An 18,370-nucleotide genomic window follows, 5' to 3' on the forward strand; every position below is an offset into this window, starting at 1 on the left:
TGGTATTACCAGTGCTGTTACCTACGTGATTTTAATGTTGTGTTACTGATACCTACCGTACCGATACCTACATATATATATGAAGACAGCCTTCTGCCACAAGTTTCCCATGTGGTCCTGCAATTCACATTGGTTAAGTTTCATTTATATCACACACGCTTTGGATAGAATTGTCTTACTTTAGCCTTGACTCTCCTACCTAATTTTAATTAAGAACAAGTATTCTTGTTCCTGGGGAGGGACTGTTTACAAAGGCTGGTAGTGATAGGACTAGGGGCAATGGGTATAAACTGAAGAGGGGCAGTTTTAAACTAGACATGGGGAGGAATTTCTTCACGATGGGGGTGATGAGGCACTGGGACAGGTTGCCCAGGGAAGCTGTTCCTGCCCCACCCCTGGAGGCGTTCAAAGCCAGGTTGGATGGGTCCTTGGGCAGCCTGAGCTAGTGGGATGTCCCTGCCCATGGCAGGGGGGCTGGAACTAGATGATGTTTAAGATGGCATGATGTTTAGATGACATGATCCCTTCCAACCCAAACTATTCTATGATTCTATGATTCTATGATTCTATGATTCTATGATTCTATGATTCTCTTACCTTATGCACACTTGAGCATCAGAAACATCGAGTGTTGATGCTCATAACTAACCTGCTCATAACTAAGCAATACCATTGCCTTTTCCCTTGTAAAGCTGAAGGACTAGCAAAAAAAAATTCCTTCGTATATATATGATTACAGTTTAGATACCTGAACTACCATCTTTAAAAGCTAGTTTAGAATCCATAAATATTAATTGAATCAGTTCATGCCTCATAATTATTGTTTTGAGGAGGTAGTTTTTATTGCTTATAATCACTTAATGGTTTGAAAGGCTTACTGTGAAACAAAGAGCAAGAGACATAGCTAAAAAAAAACCTCAAAAGTCTGGTCCCTTTGGATAAAAATCAAGGGTCTGTGTTCTGTGGTTCATCTGTTACATCTGTCCAAACAAGGAGCTCTGAATGCTTTGAGTAGCTTTCTGCAGGAAATTCCATCCAAGATGCATGTGCTAGCAGAAATTGTAAAGTTATTCTTGTTGCAACTTAATTTCAGCCTTCTCTTTCCACATTTTTGCATGAGGTCGAAAGTTTTTAACTACTCCATATTCTGTGTATCTTCTAGACTAGTGAAGTGTTGAAAACATCACAAAGCAAGATGTTTGCAGCTTTAAAGTATCATTCAACAGACTATTTGTATGAGGTATGATTTTATTATTTCTCTTAGTATTCTGAAGGAAACATGGCAGTACCTGAAGAAAAGATAGAGTGCACATTAAAAAAAGGTACAGGGAACTACTTTCCTAGGAATTCTGTTTCAGTGAGGTTGTTATATGCACTTGCTGAGGTACCATAGTGAAGTGATTACAGTATATTTTAATGAAGAGGTAAAGTACAATTTAGTCAAAACTGAAGCATATCAACTTTTTTTTTTAGTTTCTGTTGCACTAATAGTTGTGTTTTACAACCACTTTCCTGCTTAGAGTTTTCTTTTGCAGAGTATACTTTGCCTTCTAGTGTATAAAATTAAATTAATTACCTTCTTTGAGAATGCATCTTATTTTCTAGCTACTTTAATATGTATTGGGATAGTGTACACACACTGTATTCCCTACTGATGACAGGGAAGAGTTTTTATATTGCTTTAGATTGAATTAATGAAGACCAGATGTTTCTTCAGACCTATAGTGACTGTTGTGGCTTTATAGATGTTGATCAGTTCGGACAGAAAACTTATGAAGTCTTGCTTTTCTTCCTTCTTTTCTACATCTGTGTGATGTTGTCAACTGCTTATCACTGAAGCACGCTGTCTTACTCAACTGAGTTTTTACTTGTTCATATTTTCAAAGACAAGCTATGAGCCAAATAAAAATCTTGTCCTGTCAGAGTGGGGATCTGCCAAGAGGGGAAACTTCTTGTGTGTGAGCAGAAGAATGAAGTACCAAGATATGATGCCTTCAAATGTGCAGGGAGAGTGCAAGTACATACACAAGTGCTCCTGGCACATGGCTGGAGAAATGCAGCCTGGGAGGGGGTCCAGCAATAGTATTTGTGGGTAAACTGTGATCCATTATGAAACACATTGCCCACATCCCTTTCTTTAGAGTGCAGGAATTGTTCCATAGAGTATGTGCCTAGTGTTTTCTTCAATTTTAGCAACAATAACTTCTTTTCCTATGGTGACTTCCACAGTTTGCAATCTCTCTTCAATATTTGTGTGAAAAACTTCTCATTCTAGCTCAATTCATTTTGATCTTCAGATGTTTCTATGTTACTTGTGTATAAAATACAGATGTGTTAGCAAAACCTGTTGTGTGCTACTGTGCAGTAGAGAAGATGTAAAATTTGTAGCTTTTCTTGCCTGAATTTTGAGGCGTAGAGCAGTGCTGGCAACAGAATAAATGAAAAGTGGTAGAAGTGTTTAGTGAGCCCTTAGAACAGCAAGAACAGGAATGATTTTAAATTGTTTCTGGTCAGCTTATACACAAATGTCAGTTGTAAGTGTTAAGATAATCACATGTTAAGATACACAAAGTTTAGGTAAGTATAGCTAAGCATATGTGTTATTTTGCATATGCAGAAGTTTAGATGAGGGGTTAAATATGAGGTCAGATCAATGTTAATATTTTCTCTTAGTTTGAACTGTGTCTGTTTTCTAAAAAATTAATGTCTAAATTTAAACTATCATGTTCTAGTAGAAACCACTGGAAAACTGGGGCACTGTTTGAAGAGGTAGAGTGCAAAAAGAAAAAGATCGGAAAGTCTCTCTTATTTTTTCACATGCCTTTTTTGTGCAGAGCATGGCAAGGCAGAAGTTTTCCATCTGGAGATTGTCACTTTGCTTTCCTCCCTGTTTATATCAAGATGAAAAGTATCATCTCACTGGACTCTTTTCTCATGATAAGTATAGGAAGCCATGGACTAGAAGTAGGTTCTGTTTTCCTTAAGTTTAGATTTGCTGTGGGTTAAAGGAAGAGCTTGTGTTTGTGCATAATGTGTTAAGTTTAATAAAAAACACAAATGAAGTAGCAGTATGTCAGTTCATATAGCTCTTAAAGGTAGACCATATTCACTGCCTAGTGGATACTTATTTGTGCGTGGCACCATGAATGAGAATTACATCTTATTATTTTGTAGAGAGCTCTGGAAATCTTTCTGTCTGGGCATGTGGTTTCAGAATAAAAGCAATGATCAGAGATAAATGAAATGCTAAATCTGAGAAGTCTGAAGGATTCTGCTGAGGGTTTGAGGTGCAGAAAAACTGGGGACATCCAAGCGTGAAGGTGTAAACATATATATAAAAATATTTTCGTCTTTCTGGTGTATTTACATATGCTATTGCTAGCAGAAACTAAAAGCCTTGTTTCTTATGTGTATCCTATGTGAAGTTTAGTTAGCCCCTGCAATGGTTTGCTCAATACATAAAAATAAGTGTTACTTTTAATTTTTTCTGTGTGGTTCTTTTTCTCTGTTTTTATTCCAGTTACTTCAACACAGAACATGATTGATATTTCAGTATTGGGTCTATGGAAGAGAAGTTTATCTGTTGAGGATTTCCTGGAAAAGTCAGTAACCTTAAGTTAAAAACATATATGATTCCTTTGATACCATTCAAGTACTTTGTGAATCATAAACCAACTATGATAATAGAATATGGAAATGTTTTCTAACAGTAGCAACTGCGCGTGTGCTGGAGCTGCACCCATGTAGCTTCAAGATGGCTTTTTCTGTAAAACTAGTACTGCGTTTTATGGAGTTCTCTGCTTTTTTATCTCATTTTTGCAATGGTTGTGTAACCTATTAATGACACTGGAGAATGTCTCTGAAATCTGTGCCTGAACATGAAAATAAACCTTTTTTCCTGCTCCCTCTCTAAGTCAATTATATCTTGCAGCTGTAGATGAAGCTATTTGAAGAAAGGTATTTATAAATCTCTGAAAGGCAGCTATAAAAAGTCACAGTTGCATTAGAGCAAATGAAGATAGGCAGATCTATTTTAAATTTATGCATATAAAGTCAAGATGTATCAGACGAGCTCTGAAATAGAGTTCATTTTAAAACCAGGTTTCCAACACAACATTTACAGCATACATAAGATATAAAAGAAAATTATGCTTCTGTGAAACCAGTAAATTGTGTATATTTCTGCTCTCAAGTTAGAGAGAATGATAGAAATGATAGAAATAGAGAATGATAGAAATAGAGAAATTACTTTTGTGCTTTTACAGGCTAGTCTAAAATCTAGAAATCTTAAAATAAGCATAGAAAAATGGTTGAGAAGAAAATTTGTAGTTAGAGAATGAAGTCATCTTGTACTGAAAATGACAGCACCAGGCTTGCCAGTGCCTTATAGTTCTGTGATCTCATGTTGATGCAGTCTTTTATTGCATTGCTGTGCATAATTTTCTTGCCATAACCCTCTGCTCATTCATGGTACAGAAGTTATCATGCTTATAGAGTGGATCAGTGCTGTGCAGAGAATGATGTCTGGCTGTGAAATCTGGCCTCTGTTGGAGTAAAGGCAAGCTGCTCTTCCTGTGGGAGCGGTACTGCATGAAAAAGAAGTGCATAGCTCTTCAAAAACGATTACTGCAGGAGAGGAAAACCAGAATTTAAAGCACACAATGGGAGATTTTTTGGGAAAAAAAAAATCTTTGCCCTTAGTTTAAAAGGACAGTTAACTCTCTTGATGTTATTCTGTGCAAATTCATCGATCGGTAGCTAATAATCATAGTAGTCTCTGGAGAGGTTTTGTTTTCCTAGTATCATTAATTCCTGGAGCTTGGTTAAGCAAGTCAAATGCTGCCTCCAGAATTTGTTGTAGTTTTGGGCAAGTAATTTGAACGCAAAAATCTGCAGTTATCCATTTAGTCCTCTTATTTTCTGGAAGACCTGAACAAGCTGAGTGCTCATTAACTGAAGTGGTTTGAAGACTACCAGTGCTTTGGCATGAAAAAATGGTAAATTCTTTGAAAGACTAGGAGTTCGATGTCTTCGACAGGCAGCCAGCATGCGTATTGTGCTTCTGTTCAGAGAATGTAAATTATATCACCATTTTCATTGGAATTTTGTGAATGTTGGTGAGTTCATTTTCTGGGTTTTTTTCACAGTGCTACTAGAAATATCCAAGATAGTTTATTTGTGTTCAACTGGATTTTGTTTAATGGCCTACAGCCTTGGACTTAGTGGAGAAGATGGTAGCATTGAAAAATTTTCATTACTCAGTCAACCAGAATATTTGGGAAAAAAAAGTAAAATTTTGATCCCAGCTTTACCAAACACCCAGCAGGACATAACATAGTGTCAGTTTTTAAACAGGTTCAAAGTCCAGTTGAAAGGTTTCTGACATTTCAGTGACTTCCTTTGTAAATTCCAATGTTACTTTGATAGGATTTTTTAAGAGAACTTCCCTTTTTCTTTGCTGAAAAAGAAAAAGCAACAAATAACTTCAATGTTCTCAGGTTTGGTCCTTTGGGTCCATAACACTTGTCTTTGCCTTCTGAACACAGTAGTGAGATAAATATTTTATAAGGCTTTGTAGGAGAATTGATTCGGCTTCCTTGTGATGGTTTTGTTCCTTTCCTGGGTTACTGGAAAATACACTCTATAGACAAACAACCATTCTCCTGCTATCATTTCATGTTTCTGTAGGGTTCAGATAATGAACAGATGTTGGAAGTGGCTAACTTTTAGCTGTACAGGCCCTCCCTTGCATCTCATCCTCAGGCTTACACTGCTAAGTGAAGAAATGTCTGAGTATTTTTGAAAGCTTGGACCTGGAGCCCTAACTGTCCCCTAACACCTGAGGTACAAAGAAGATGTGTTATGTGAAAGTTGGGCTAATGTTAACCGCTGAACTTGAAAGAATGGAAAAATAAAAAAAAGAAATAACAACATGGAAGGAAAGAACAATTTTGCATGGATGCAGAAATTTTATTATGCCATAGAAATAGCAAAGTCAAAGTTAAAAAAAATATTTACTTGTTTAGGTTGCCAAAACCATCCTTGCGATGTTATTTTGGAGATGCATTTTAATAGCTTAACTGGAAATGGACTGGATAACCTCCAGAGGTGCCTTCGCATCTCAACCATTTATTGATTCTGTGATCCTGTGAACTGAAAGCATTTGATTATATTTTCAGGTTTTAATTCAGTCCAGCAATCTATCAGTGTAGCCCATGCACCCACATTTTTAAAGAAACTATATAGATTTTGAGATTTTATGACAAAAAAGTAATTGCAAAATGAATTGCATCTGAAATCATTCTGCCTTACAAGGGGCTTGAACTATAGGTTTAGATTAATGTCAAAAGCTGTACTGAAGAACAAGTGAAACTATATTCTGCATATTCAGAAAAATATAAGATTATATGTAATGGAATCACTTTTGCATCTTCAGAGGGCGATAACCATGATGAAGATGCTGCAGAACCCATGCAAAGATACCCAAGACATTGTCTAGACTAATAACAGTAACAGAATAAAAACACTCCTGAAGAAGTTATTATAAGTGCACAGTGTGTTTTAGTTATCAATAGTGAGCAATTAAAAAATCAGGTAGCTTGCATCTCAAGGGATATTTAATGTAAAGAATGAGGAAGTTTTATTAGACCAAACAGCATTTGATATACTTCTATATGTTAGTCTCTAGTCATAATATCTAGATAAATTTGAGGAAATCAGTGCAAGTCCTAGATTCCAGTTACAGAAAAACTGAGATTATTTCACTTAGTGTATTTTAAAATGTACTTAGTCTGTATACCAGTGAAAAATTAATTGGAGTAAGACTGGGAAATAAGGAGCAAGGAGTTAGAGATAAGGGGGAAGAATGTGTGAGAGAAATGGCCCTTGCGCGGAAAGGAGATAAGGAAGATAAACTGCTAAATTACTTAAGTGGATAAACCCCCTTGCTAGCTTCAGTACATGAACTTTATTGCCAGGCTGCGTTTGGTGGTGGGACTCAACTCCATATTTCAAAGACACTGCTGAAAGTTTTACTTCTTATGGTAACGATCTAATTGAAGCTAAATACATGAATTCTAATGTAGTGCCTTCTCTGTTCAAAACATTGTACGAGCATAGCTACATACCTTGAACATATGTTTCCATACTTAAAGTAGTCTGTCATTTAAAATAATTTTCCAGAACACCCTTACTAAGGGCTTGACTTTGGAAGAGGCTGGCCCATGTGGTCTCAAATCAGCAGCTCACTGAGACATGATCTGTCGGTAAAACTGTAGGGAAACTCATTGATTTCAGTGAGGTTGGCCTTTTTGTAAGTTGGCACAGTGTTCTAAGGTTCATGGATTGCCAAAGGCTTATGCTCTCTCAAAGTCTGAACAGTAATTCTCATCAATACTGCATAGTTATTGCTTGTGAACTATACTACTTATATTTTCAAAATTAGCTTCTGAGTCATACTGCATTGTAAAGTAGGTGATTTTTTTAAAGATGTGTAGTATAGATTCCCCAATGTTGCTGCTGAGTCATGGTCTTTGCTGAAATTCAGAGGTGTACTCATATACTGATTCCATTTATGAGACTGACCTCCAGATGGCTAGCAAATAGCAAGGTTCCATAATACAGAGGATTATTTTAAAAACTTAATAAATTAATAGGATGCACAGTTGAGAAATCAGTGTCTAAAATTAGAATATTAAGTTCACTAAGTATAAATAAGCAAAAATTTCAGTTCTTCAGAAATGTCAGAACTTATCAGTAAGAGTCAGTTTATTGTTCTGGTCAATTTATATGAATAAAATAGTATTAACAAGTCCACATTTTAATTAACAATTACAAATATTCTGTCCAGATGCTTAATTAGCTCAGGACAATAATTTTTTTTCTGTACTCAAATGATTCGGCTGCGATTTTTGGCAAGCAGTTTTTTCCTAACAAATAATAGTATTATTAAGATGAATATGAAAATCAACAGAAAAATGAAATGTTTTTGTTTTTTCCATTTATCCTATCCTTTTCCTGTTGCAATTACTGCTGCACTTGCAGTTTCTGTGCTCATTTTGGAACACAGTTATACATTTAACCCAGCAGCATATTTTTGTCATAAATGTTGTGGCATCAATAGGCTTGATGGTTTTTTCCATCCATTGTCCTTTTGTTCAGTTTAACGCTGGGGGTAAACTTAAAGGGCTTTTTCTTGGGGAAAAATTAAACATCTCATTTGACAGTGGATCTAGTGAACAGTAATAACGACTCTGTAATATCTGATCTTCCTCAGTAAATACGGTCATTATGGAAGTTCTTAAGATTATCTTTTTGAGAGCCATTTATTCACTGAGGACTCTATGAGAGGGCTTTAATTACAGCTTATGTATCAGATTTTTCTTCTGCTGCTCTTTAGGAAACCTCTCTCTTCTCTGGAGTTCCATGTTAGCAATGAATTAGCCGAAGTTATTCCAAGTTCAAATCCCTGCTCTCAGAATGCCACAGAAGAATCTTTTTTACTTAAGGAAATTGTTCTTAAGGAAGAATCTATCCAAGAAAATTATTTGAAGACTCAGTGTGTCACTGAATTTAAAGTACAATGGCAAGGTAAAGCAATTGAGTCACTGTTTTCTAACTTACTATGGAGTTAGCTTGTGAGCTTCTGTGATTTTTGTGCATTACCCATGAAGAGGTCATTTGGGTGGTCACAGCCTTTGCAATTGCAAAAGCTATAACCAATTAAGAGAGATTTATTCCCTGGAGTAACAGGGATTTTCTTAATAGTTCAAGATAGACGCAAGCCAGAAGAAGTTTCAGGCTGATCAAATATATGGTAGAAAAGTGTTACAATAAGTAGATCTTATCAGGCCTTGATCAAAATGTTAACAATCCTTTGTATTTCAATAAAATTTTACACTAAGGGATGTTCTTTTACCACGTCAAGGAAAAGATGTAAGCAGTTTCTGCTGTGTTACTGGGATGAACAGAGTTCAAATTGGGCAGAGGTCCTATGTGATTTCTCATTTCTATAATTAGCAGCACCTTGGTAGATGTAGTGGTCACTGATCACAGGAAGCAAAATGTTGAGAAAGTCTTTGATTCAACTGCATTATGATTTATTATTATGGACTCCCAGGTGGTTTTTTTTTTCAACCTGTCCGCAATATTACCTCAGAAAAGGGAAGTAATGCAATCATTTACTAAGAGCTTTTTTGCACAGTCTCGCAAAGGAGGGGTATAATTCTTGTGTTACAATATTGTAGAAGATCATTTTTACTAGGAATACACTATTATGCGTGCAAGTGTATTACAGTTAATAATTGAAAGACAATAATCTTAATTCATCTGATTAAGCAATTATCTGGTTTGAGTTTGGGGTTTTTTTGACATTTGACAGAAGGTTTCAATAATTTATAAAGCTCTCTAGAATTAGTGCTTACAAAGATAATGAAAGTAATTCTGATGCTTTCTCATAACTTAGCTATTGATTTAGAAACGAATAAGAGGGATAAATTTCCATGGACAAAAGACCTGGGGAAAAAAAGTATTAATTTCATAATGCATTTTATTTTTTTGAAGTTACAGATTGCTATTGTGGTTAAACAAACATAAACAGGCAAGCTAAAGAGACTGGATTTTTTTTTTTGGAAGGGAAGAATATTAAATTATGCACTATTTTGGTGACAAGTCTATTGATTTAGCAGATCAACAATTATCTTTCCATGTAACTGATGTGTCATCGGCAATCCTTTTTCTCACCTTCTGTTTAGGTTAAAGAAGCAAATGTTAGCAAAAGTCTGTTGACTTTTAAGGGAAGTATTAATTCTAGCAATTTTAAAGGCTTCCATTACAAAAGAACTGCAGGCTGATTTGTGTCATTGAGAACCTGGTAATTAATGCCAGCTAGTCTGCTAGCAGCACATGACTGACAAGATTTCACTAAAGGCAGGAAGATATATACAGAAAGTGCAAAAACATGGAAATGTAGTAATAGATAAAATTTATTGGAAATGGAATATTATAGGTGATACGACGTAATTATCTAACCTGTATAAAAGAAAAAAAAAGAAAAACATGATACAGTATTTGAAGTAAACATTTTAAATCTGTTTTCCATTAGAGGAAGGTTATGTTTTAATTCTAAATAGCTTGTTTTATTGCTGCAGGAGTTGTTGTTTTTTTTCCTAGCAGCTGCTGCATATTAAAATGTTCCATGGTTATTTCTGTTAATGTAACCCTTTTCTTCCTTTCAGAGAGCAAAATCAATTTCTTCAGTCATTTCACTTTTTGATAAGTAGCATGAGGAAAAATGCATATAATACTAAGACCTAGAGTATTTAAAGGTTCTTGTCTAAAGCAAAGACAGTTTCCAATAAGGTTGTGAAGTTTAGTGTAATGGGTTATGCATAGATTTAAAATGTAGCTGATATATTATCCATTCACAGTGGGAAACCTTAAGTAAGTTAAAATTGTGACATATGAAGCACATTGAATGGAAGGGCTAAAAGCTTAATTTGGTTCAGCCAGTAACTGTAGAGTCTCAGTCTTCTGCCCAATTACATTAGATTTGTATTAGATTACAAACAAGTTCTCAATGTTTAGCATGCTGTCAATAGCCTTTTTGTTTTCCATATGTCTGTTATGAGAAAGAGGTCACAGCAGAATGACAACCATCTTTGTACCATTAAGCTGAAGAGCCCTAACTTTGCACTAGCACGTGATAGCACTAGCAGTGAAACCCGTATTCAAATGTAAACTGAATGCTTGCTCCCTGATTGATAAAGTACTTGAGCACATGCTTAAGCCAATTCTTTTCTTAAGTGCTTTGATAATCAGAAATTACTGGATCAGGGAAAATTATGATACTGCATTCAAGTTACAATTCTGAAAAATAAGCATCTTAAAAAAAGTGGAACAGCACTTCCAAAAATCACAAAGTGGAAATCTGGTCTGGTTTTGTGTGGGTTTCAAACACTGGGATTTGTGAATTTCAGATCATTTGTTGCTCCATTTGTAATATGCAATCAAAGGCAATGTTGTACCTTACTTGGTTGCTTTTAGTGTTAGGATATTAGAAGTTATCCTGCTTTATTTGATTTAACAAAACTTAAATGAGATACTATTTGAGGATAGCATGATCAAGTTTATATTATTGAAGCAGTCTTTAACACCAAATTTCCAAATTTTGCAACCACTGGTTGCCTGAATAATGAAGTACATCCTACTGTGTTTTCCTAGTTGCTTGAAGAAAAAGAAGACTAATAGACCAGTAATTTTGTATATTGTATTAGTAAAGATGTAAAAATTGTTTATTAGAGAGATTTTAAGTTTTTTGGGCTACTAGAAGCTTGAGTAGCCTCTCATGAACTGTTCATCTCATTATACAGAGGTGTTTTATAACAATGCATTTATTTTTTAATTGATAGATCCCTGTATGGGGATCTGTTTGTGTTGACAGAATAAAACAGTTTGAGGGGAACATAATCGGTATCTATCATTTCCAGCCAGTAGGAAGGAAGGCTTATTACAGATAGGGAGACATGCATGTGGAAAGGGGATGTCAGAATGAGAAGTCTTGCATGTTGGTAAACAATAAGTAAGAACAAAGATTTCCCTTTTCCATTATATACGCATTATGTATGTGCGATATCTGTGTGTACTATATTGCAGATATAAAGGATTGCATCAAGTAAAGTTATGATTATTGCATTAATTCTGTCTCATGGAGAGTAGTAGTCTAAATTCAAAAGACTTTTATGTCTATAATGTCATCTTCTTGAAACTGTAATAATTTGTAAGCTATTTTTTGTTCTACTCATATTGCAAATAAATTTTTTGATGCTTCAGAATTAGAGGTTTAGATGTTTATAGAAAGACTGCAGTATTTCTACATTGAAAATTGCACTGGACTAAGTTTCTCAACGAAACCTACCTCAGAAGTTTCTTTATCGTACTTTGCAATTCAAAAAAGGGAAGGAATAGAAAGTACTTTCTCCTTTTAAGAGCTGCTATACGCGACAAAAAGCCCCACTAAATCATAGTTTATTATGTGAACCATTGAAAGTCTAAACTTTGTTGCACTGAAAACTTAAAAACCCTAAAATATTTAAAGTAAAAATTAGCTATTGGTTTGCTAATAATTGGTTTGCTAATTTACAGCATTCCAACAATTGCTCAGGAATTCTTATTATTCTGATAATTCTTACTATGTTTATATAATCTGTTAATACATTTTTTCTTACTTTTACTCAGATTTATATATGGAAGAGGAACTTGTTTTTATTGACGATCTTGAAAGTTTTCGTAAAAAACTGCCTACTTCATCTGTACTTCTGAGTAGACTGCAGCTCTTTTTAGTGAAAGATCCCCTTTTCAATCATGAAGAACAGAATTTAATGGAAGAGAACATTTTCAGGTCTTCTACAAGTTGTTGTATAGTATTAAACTTAAATAATACGCTGTGTATAATGCCACTAACATCTTCTATTCTGCATTAACTTTTTAATTTATATTTCCAACAGGTAAAGACTTCACCATTTCTTCTTTATTATGGAAAAATTACTAGGATAAAATTTATATGCATTATTTAAGAAAGTTGGAGAAGTGAAATTAAGTCCTTTTTACATTCTGTAGGTGTGAGATGTGCTCAGAATTTTAGTTTTGGAAAGCTGAAAAAATGCCCATCCTTAAGGAACCTGTTCTCTCAGATGGGCTGATTCCTCATCAGTAAATGCTACTAAATTTAGTGGGCCAGGATTTTACACATGCTTCCATGTTCCTTCAGTCCTCTCAGTCACACTGTCAGTAAATCCATGCTCTGACACTGCTGTACTCTATTTCTTCAGGTTAAAATATTAGATATTATTATGTATTTGCCCACTTTCTATTTCTAGGTTGATTGAGTTTACCTGAATTATGTCAGTAATTTGAACAAACTAGTACATTGGAACAGGTATTTGTCATGTTCAGGATGTGCCTAATATTTTGTAAATACATTCATCTGTATACATACATTAATGAAGTTTGGTTAAATTTAGCCTTGATTTATTCATGTCTGGGTGACTTGTATAGCTTCCTTTGCACTTGATAGGGTTGCATGATTCACAAGCCAGGCAGAGCAGATCTTAACTGGTTTAACTGCACCTATGTTGGGGTTGTCTGCCTGTTTTTTCAAACATGAGCCATGATCTCACTGTGAGTCTTGGATGTAAGACTACGTGTACCTGTGAGTACTGTAAATACCCATCGAGGAGAACATGATCCGAATTCTGCAATGGTAGTCCAAAACACCAGTCACAGGAGAAAAAAATGCTAGTGTGAACCCTTGCAGAGACAGCTCTGAGCTGCTGATTCACAGTTTATTTGCAAATCCACCAGCCTTTTCAAGATAGGAGTCCAAATCTCACAGTGGAGTGCACGGGGAGATGCATTTAGACAAAGAGATACAGTTAGGCAGATTTCTGCTTAAGAAAAACATCAGTGACCATCTCAAGGCTAAGCATGGGACAATTTCTACTTTTCGGCCTAACGTATTCCTCCAGGAAAACAGCAGTGTCGGGAACAGAGGAGGAAGCTATCCCCCTAAAAATGTTGTTATAGATCTAGTGCCTGTAATGGCCACAAGGGGCAAGCCTCATGCAAGGTTTAAAAATCTTCATCCCTGTTCTCCTTTGTATCCTTGCTTTAGAAGGCAAGTGGTAGCTTCACTGCTGAGTTTTACTCCTCGGTATTTTGGAAGTTTGTTGGTTTGTTTTAATTAATAGCAAGCACACTCTGCCATTTTTGGTGCTCAGTGATGCCTGGAAAGAGAAACGAAAGGTGACAAAAAATAATTAGTGTTATGCACTACAGAAGTTTTGTATAGAGCAGTAAAACTTGACATTAGAAGAAAATTATGTCTGCAGTTTTGCAAATAGCATTTTTGCATGACATGACTTATGTCTTGAGATGACAAACAATTTTAAACAATTTTAATATTGGGCAGGAGGTGTCTAACATTTTTAAGAAATATGCCAATATAAAGTTGTTTTATTCCACATGTAGTGTACTGCTTATTGAAAAATAATTTCAGTTAATTACACAGATTGGTACAGCATACCTTGTAATTGCTTTCTTAGAAGAACATGGATTTAGAAAAAAATAGCTTTTGCAACATGTATTTAGTATCAAAGCTACTGCTAAAGCTCTCATTCTTAGATATGGAGTAATACAAAGAAGTAATTTGCACTACTTTATGATCTTTTAAAGGGTATGTTTGACTTTCCAGAATGAAATGGATATGCAAAAGAGTGAAAAGGAATTACAGGACATTAAAGAGACCTTCTGTACTGCGTCTGTAGAAGATGAAGAGGTATCATCATGTCATTTCTTACTAATTATATTAGTAATGGATTTATGTTATGCGTAAATGTTAGTTCATCTGCAAGTCATTTTACTGAATTCCTTTCATTCTTCTGCAATATTTGTAGATTTCACATTTACAAGATTAGGAAACACTGGTATTATTTGTGTCTGTTTAGTTCTTGGATGCTGTTGTTTGGAATCTCCACTTTGATCAGCTGTTTCTCCTGGGACCTGGTGTGCTGGCAGTTTTATATAGGAGCTGCTACACTAAGAACAAAAATAAACCAGAACAGGAAGCATACATGACATGTACATGGGAAAAGGAAAGTTCCAAGACACATTCTGGGATTTGAGGGGCCACCGTGGCTTCTTTTTTTAAAAAGAAGTCAAATCTATTTTTTGCTTCATTTTTCAAAATCTTAAAAAACAAACTTTCAGTGAAATAAGTGAGAATTTTACTTGATTGGAAATGATAAGTTTAGATCCCCTCTTCAGAATCCACTGATTCATCTTGAAATACTGTAATACTACTTTTTTAATCTGTATCGAGCAAAGCTTTGTGTATGCTGTGTAAATGTCATATTACTTCATTCCTATAAGCCCTTGGATTGGTTTAGAATTCAGCTGTATCAAAATTTTTGGAAAAGCTTTGGCTGTATGATAACATTAAAAGAAATTCAGTTAACATTCTGTTGTTATGAATATTTTTCAGTATTTGACGTTGCCCATTCAGTTAGAATTCTGCCATCCCAGCAATGACAGATCAGATTCTGTTAAGATTCCATCATACTTGGAACTGAAAGATTTGTTAACTATAGCTCCAGAAACTGTGGCTGATGAAGACAAGTGGAAAGAGGTGATCAAAGAAGGTGAGGGTTGGTTTTCTTAAATGCTTGTCTTGATTTTCCTTCTATTTGCATGCATTTAACACAGTCTGCCTCTTTTATATTCAGTTCACTTATGAATTACATCACAGCCTATCAAATGAGAATTTCTCTGTATCAGATTACAAACTGTGCTATACCAAATTTTCTGAGTATTAGAGATGTCTCCTCAGGTAGCCAAGGGGAAGTAAACTATTTGCCAATTGGTTCAATCCATGGTTTTGTTGTAATCTTGGAAACAAGATTCATGACATCTAGTCTATATGCGTATAATAATTCAGATATATGTTTTCTTATCTGTAATTAAATTTACTTTCAAAGACATTCTTAAGAGAATTATATGTAGTTCAGCCAAACAGTAGAAGCTACTTGTAATATATTACATTGTAATTGCAACCATGAAAGCAAATTTCTGGGAAAGAAAAGAGTTAAATATTTTCATGGGTAACAGAAATTTTCTAAATGACAGTAGTAATTTCTTGAAAGGAATTTAGGAAAAGTTACGTAGGGCTTATATGCTTCAGATAAGTGCAACTTTAATAACAGTTATGGGCTATTGGATCCATACATCTGACATTACTTTGTGTAGTTGAAAGAAAAAGACAGTGCCTTAGATTTCTTTATTTTTATTTTAAAAAGGCAATTTGTAATGATTGTGTTAAACAATAGAGGAAAAATACCTTTTTGGTGGACACAGAGCAGCTCAAAGAAGCAATATTCGTGCTTCTGAGTGTGGAGGGTGTCTGCTGAATCCTAATAGGGCAGCAGTTTGGAGTAATCCAGTTTCTTGCTGAACATAGGAACAAACCCTTTAAACGTGTATACTTGACTGAAGCAGTTTCACATGCATTCCTCTGATACATTTAGTTCATCACAACCTACATAACATGTTCCAAGGTGAATGACCTTGGCCTCCACTGCAGAGGTTTGGGGGTTTTGTACATAGACACCAACCTATTCGTTTTTGTTCCATTGGAATAATTTTTAGTAGCAAAAGAATCTCCAAACACAAAGTCCTGGTAAACCACATTTAAGCTGGCTACTTGTTCTGGAAATCACATCACTGTAGCTATAAGAATTTTAAATAGTTCAGGTAATGACTATATTATATTGGGGGCTTTTTTCCACCACCTTTAAGAGATGAGACTGAGCATTGCTCTAATGAGCTACCACATGTAGGGTTATGTATCATAACTGTAATTTTTCATAATAAGATATTATGGAGATTCAATTAAAAAAAAAAGAGTAATATTAAAAACCTGCTCTGACAAGAAAAAGGAATAAATTGTTCATTAATGGCGCCTTTTAAAATCTGTCTTCAGATGTCAAAGCAGAAATTGCATACAAAATAGAGATTTCCAACTATTGTCCCACACCAGAAGAGGTTTGCTCCAGTGACGGCAGAAGTATGTTGGCATTCTGTGAGTCAGGTAGGAAGATCCACGTATATCAAGAGGTGATATTTAAAATAAATTCTTCAAGTGACTGTCTCCATATTCTGTTCTTGGGAGTTCATGTCCCATATAGATACAAGAGAAGAACATTTGCTCTGTTTAATCTACTCTTTTGTAGCTGCACCTTAAGCAGGTGGAATTGCCATACTCTTTTCAAGAGTTTTAAAAGCTAAACTTTACAACTTCTTCATGTTGCTTCTGGCTGCAAGTGATGTCTATATCTTTTGCACTTTATTAGCTTTTTAGATTTTTTTTTATTTAACAATTTATCTGCCCTTAGAGGGCAGAGGAAAGTTAAGGGAGATTGTGGCATCAAAGAGCACAGTTTGAAGCTTGTTAAACTCTTTCATAAATGCTTTTGAACAAGGGTAGTGGAGAACAATTGAAGGAGAAGTACCACTTTCATAACTTCTAGAGGTTCAAAACTCCTCTGCAGACATTTTGGTTTGTAAAGTGCCTCAGTAGTGCTGTGTGATCAAGAAATTAAGTCATGTTGTCGCCAGAGCTGTCTTCCACAGAAATGAATAGAAAGTCTTGAATGTTTGCTGAAGTGTGTACTTAATCCTGCTTCTCCTACACTGGCATCAGGAAATCCTTTATGTATAGCCAGCTTCAACAGCTTGGAGTCAGGCACGCTGGTTACACATACCAATGCCAGAGAGGTTGGTGTCTGACTGTTCAGGCCAATTATCCAAACTCAGTTAAAAGTTTTTCAGTTCCCACGTGTAATTTCTCAAAATAATGAATATTCTTGCCAGCCCTACTGTTTTCGCAGTGTTGTGTTGGCTGGCTAAGAGAGGCAGAACAATGGCTGTGCTCATGACATTTTTTCACCTTCAATTTCACACAAAAAAAGCCTGCACAAAGAGTGACATTTACAAATGGATGTGATCTGGGCAGAGTGGCAATACTTAAACAAACATGCATCTCACATCCTAATATATATTCTGTCTTGGAAAAAGTCTAATCATTATTGCATTGGACAGGAGCAGTGTTACCCTCCAGTGCATGTTCACTTTATAGTTTCCATCCTGGATCTATTTAAATCCTTGAGGAGCTTCCAGTTTTCTCCAGATCAAGACATCTCTTCTTGTCTTGGTTTCAGTATGATTTAAACTGGACTTATGGCTGTCCCCTTTGGGCTAACTCCTGATACTGTTTTGTGTTGGACTTTTGATGGGAGCAATTTTATCAGCTAAAGTGTCTGATGTAAGAGCTGAAGGCAAACTCACCATGTATTGGCCCACCAAGACAAAGTTAAACTTGGCTTCCATCTGGAGATAATTGCCCTGTGTGATTAACTCTAATCAAAATCTAGTGAGCAACCCGATGGCTCTTTACTTCCAAAGCTTATGATAAGCAGGAGGAACTTAAGTGCAGTAGATCTGACCAGTTTCAGACCTTCCTCGTGTGCAGAGTAATAACAAGTAGATGGCGTCTAATCTAGGATATTGTCCGCTCTTCTGGAGTAGATGAGTGGTGAAACCGTCTTGAACTGTCTTTAAAAGAAAGTGATGGCACTAATCTTTTTTGCTGGTTTGTTGGCTTAGCTCTGCCATTGAATCAGGCAAGATTCAATCAATGTGGCACAGAAAGCTTTCATGGTTTGTTGAGGTGCTTTTTAGTATTAGTCAGATTTGTAGAATAAAACACTGCAAATTTGTATGTGCCCTGCTAAGACACTATTTGCTAATGCAAGTTCCTCTT

General features: G+C 35.5%; 1 protein-coding gene across 1 annotated transcript in view; it reads left to right on the forward strand.

Moving 5' to 3' along the window:
* The first annotated feature begins 1,195 nt into the window (after positions 1-1,195).
* SHOC1 (shortage in chiasmata 1) overlaps positions 1,196-18,370 on the forward strand; it is a 53,821-nt gene continuing 36,646 nt past the window's right edge. The window contains exons 1-8 of the mRNA XM_069880671.1: positions 1,196-1,240; positions 2,835-2,964; positions 3,521-3,602; positions 8,399-8,589; positions 12,235-12,397; positions 14,230-14,332; positions 15,038-15,194; positions 16,532-16,639. Coding sequence (XP_069736772.1) covers positions 1,196-1,240; positions 2,835-2,964; positions 3,521-3,602; positions 8,399-8,589; positions 12,235-12,397; positions 14,230-14,332; positions 15,038-15,194; positions 16,532-16,639 — 979 coding nt within the window. The remainder of the gene's footprint in view (positions 1,241-2,834; positions 2,965-3,520; positions 3,603-8,398; positions 8,590-12,234; positions 12,398-14,229; positions 14,333-15,037; positions 15,195-16,531; positions 16,640-18,370) is intronic.

Source organism: Phaenicophaeus curvirostris, chromosome Z (assembly GCF_032191515.1).
Source record: "Phaenicophaeus curvirostris isolate KB17595 chromosome Z, BPBGC_Pcur_1.0, whole genome shotgun sequence".
NCBI lineage: Eukaryota > Metazoa > Chordata > Aves > Cuculiformes > Cuculidae > Phaenicophaeus > Phaenicophaeus curvirostris.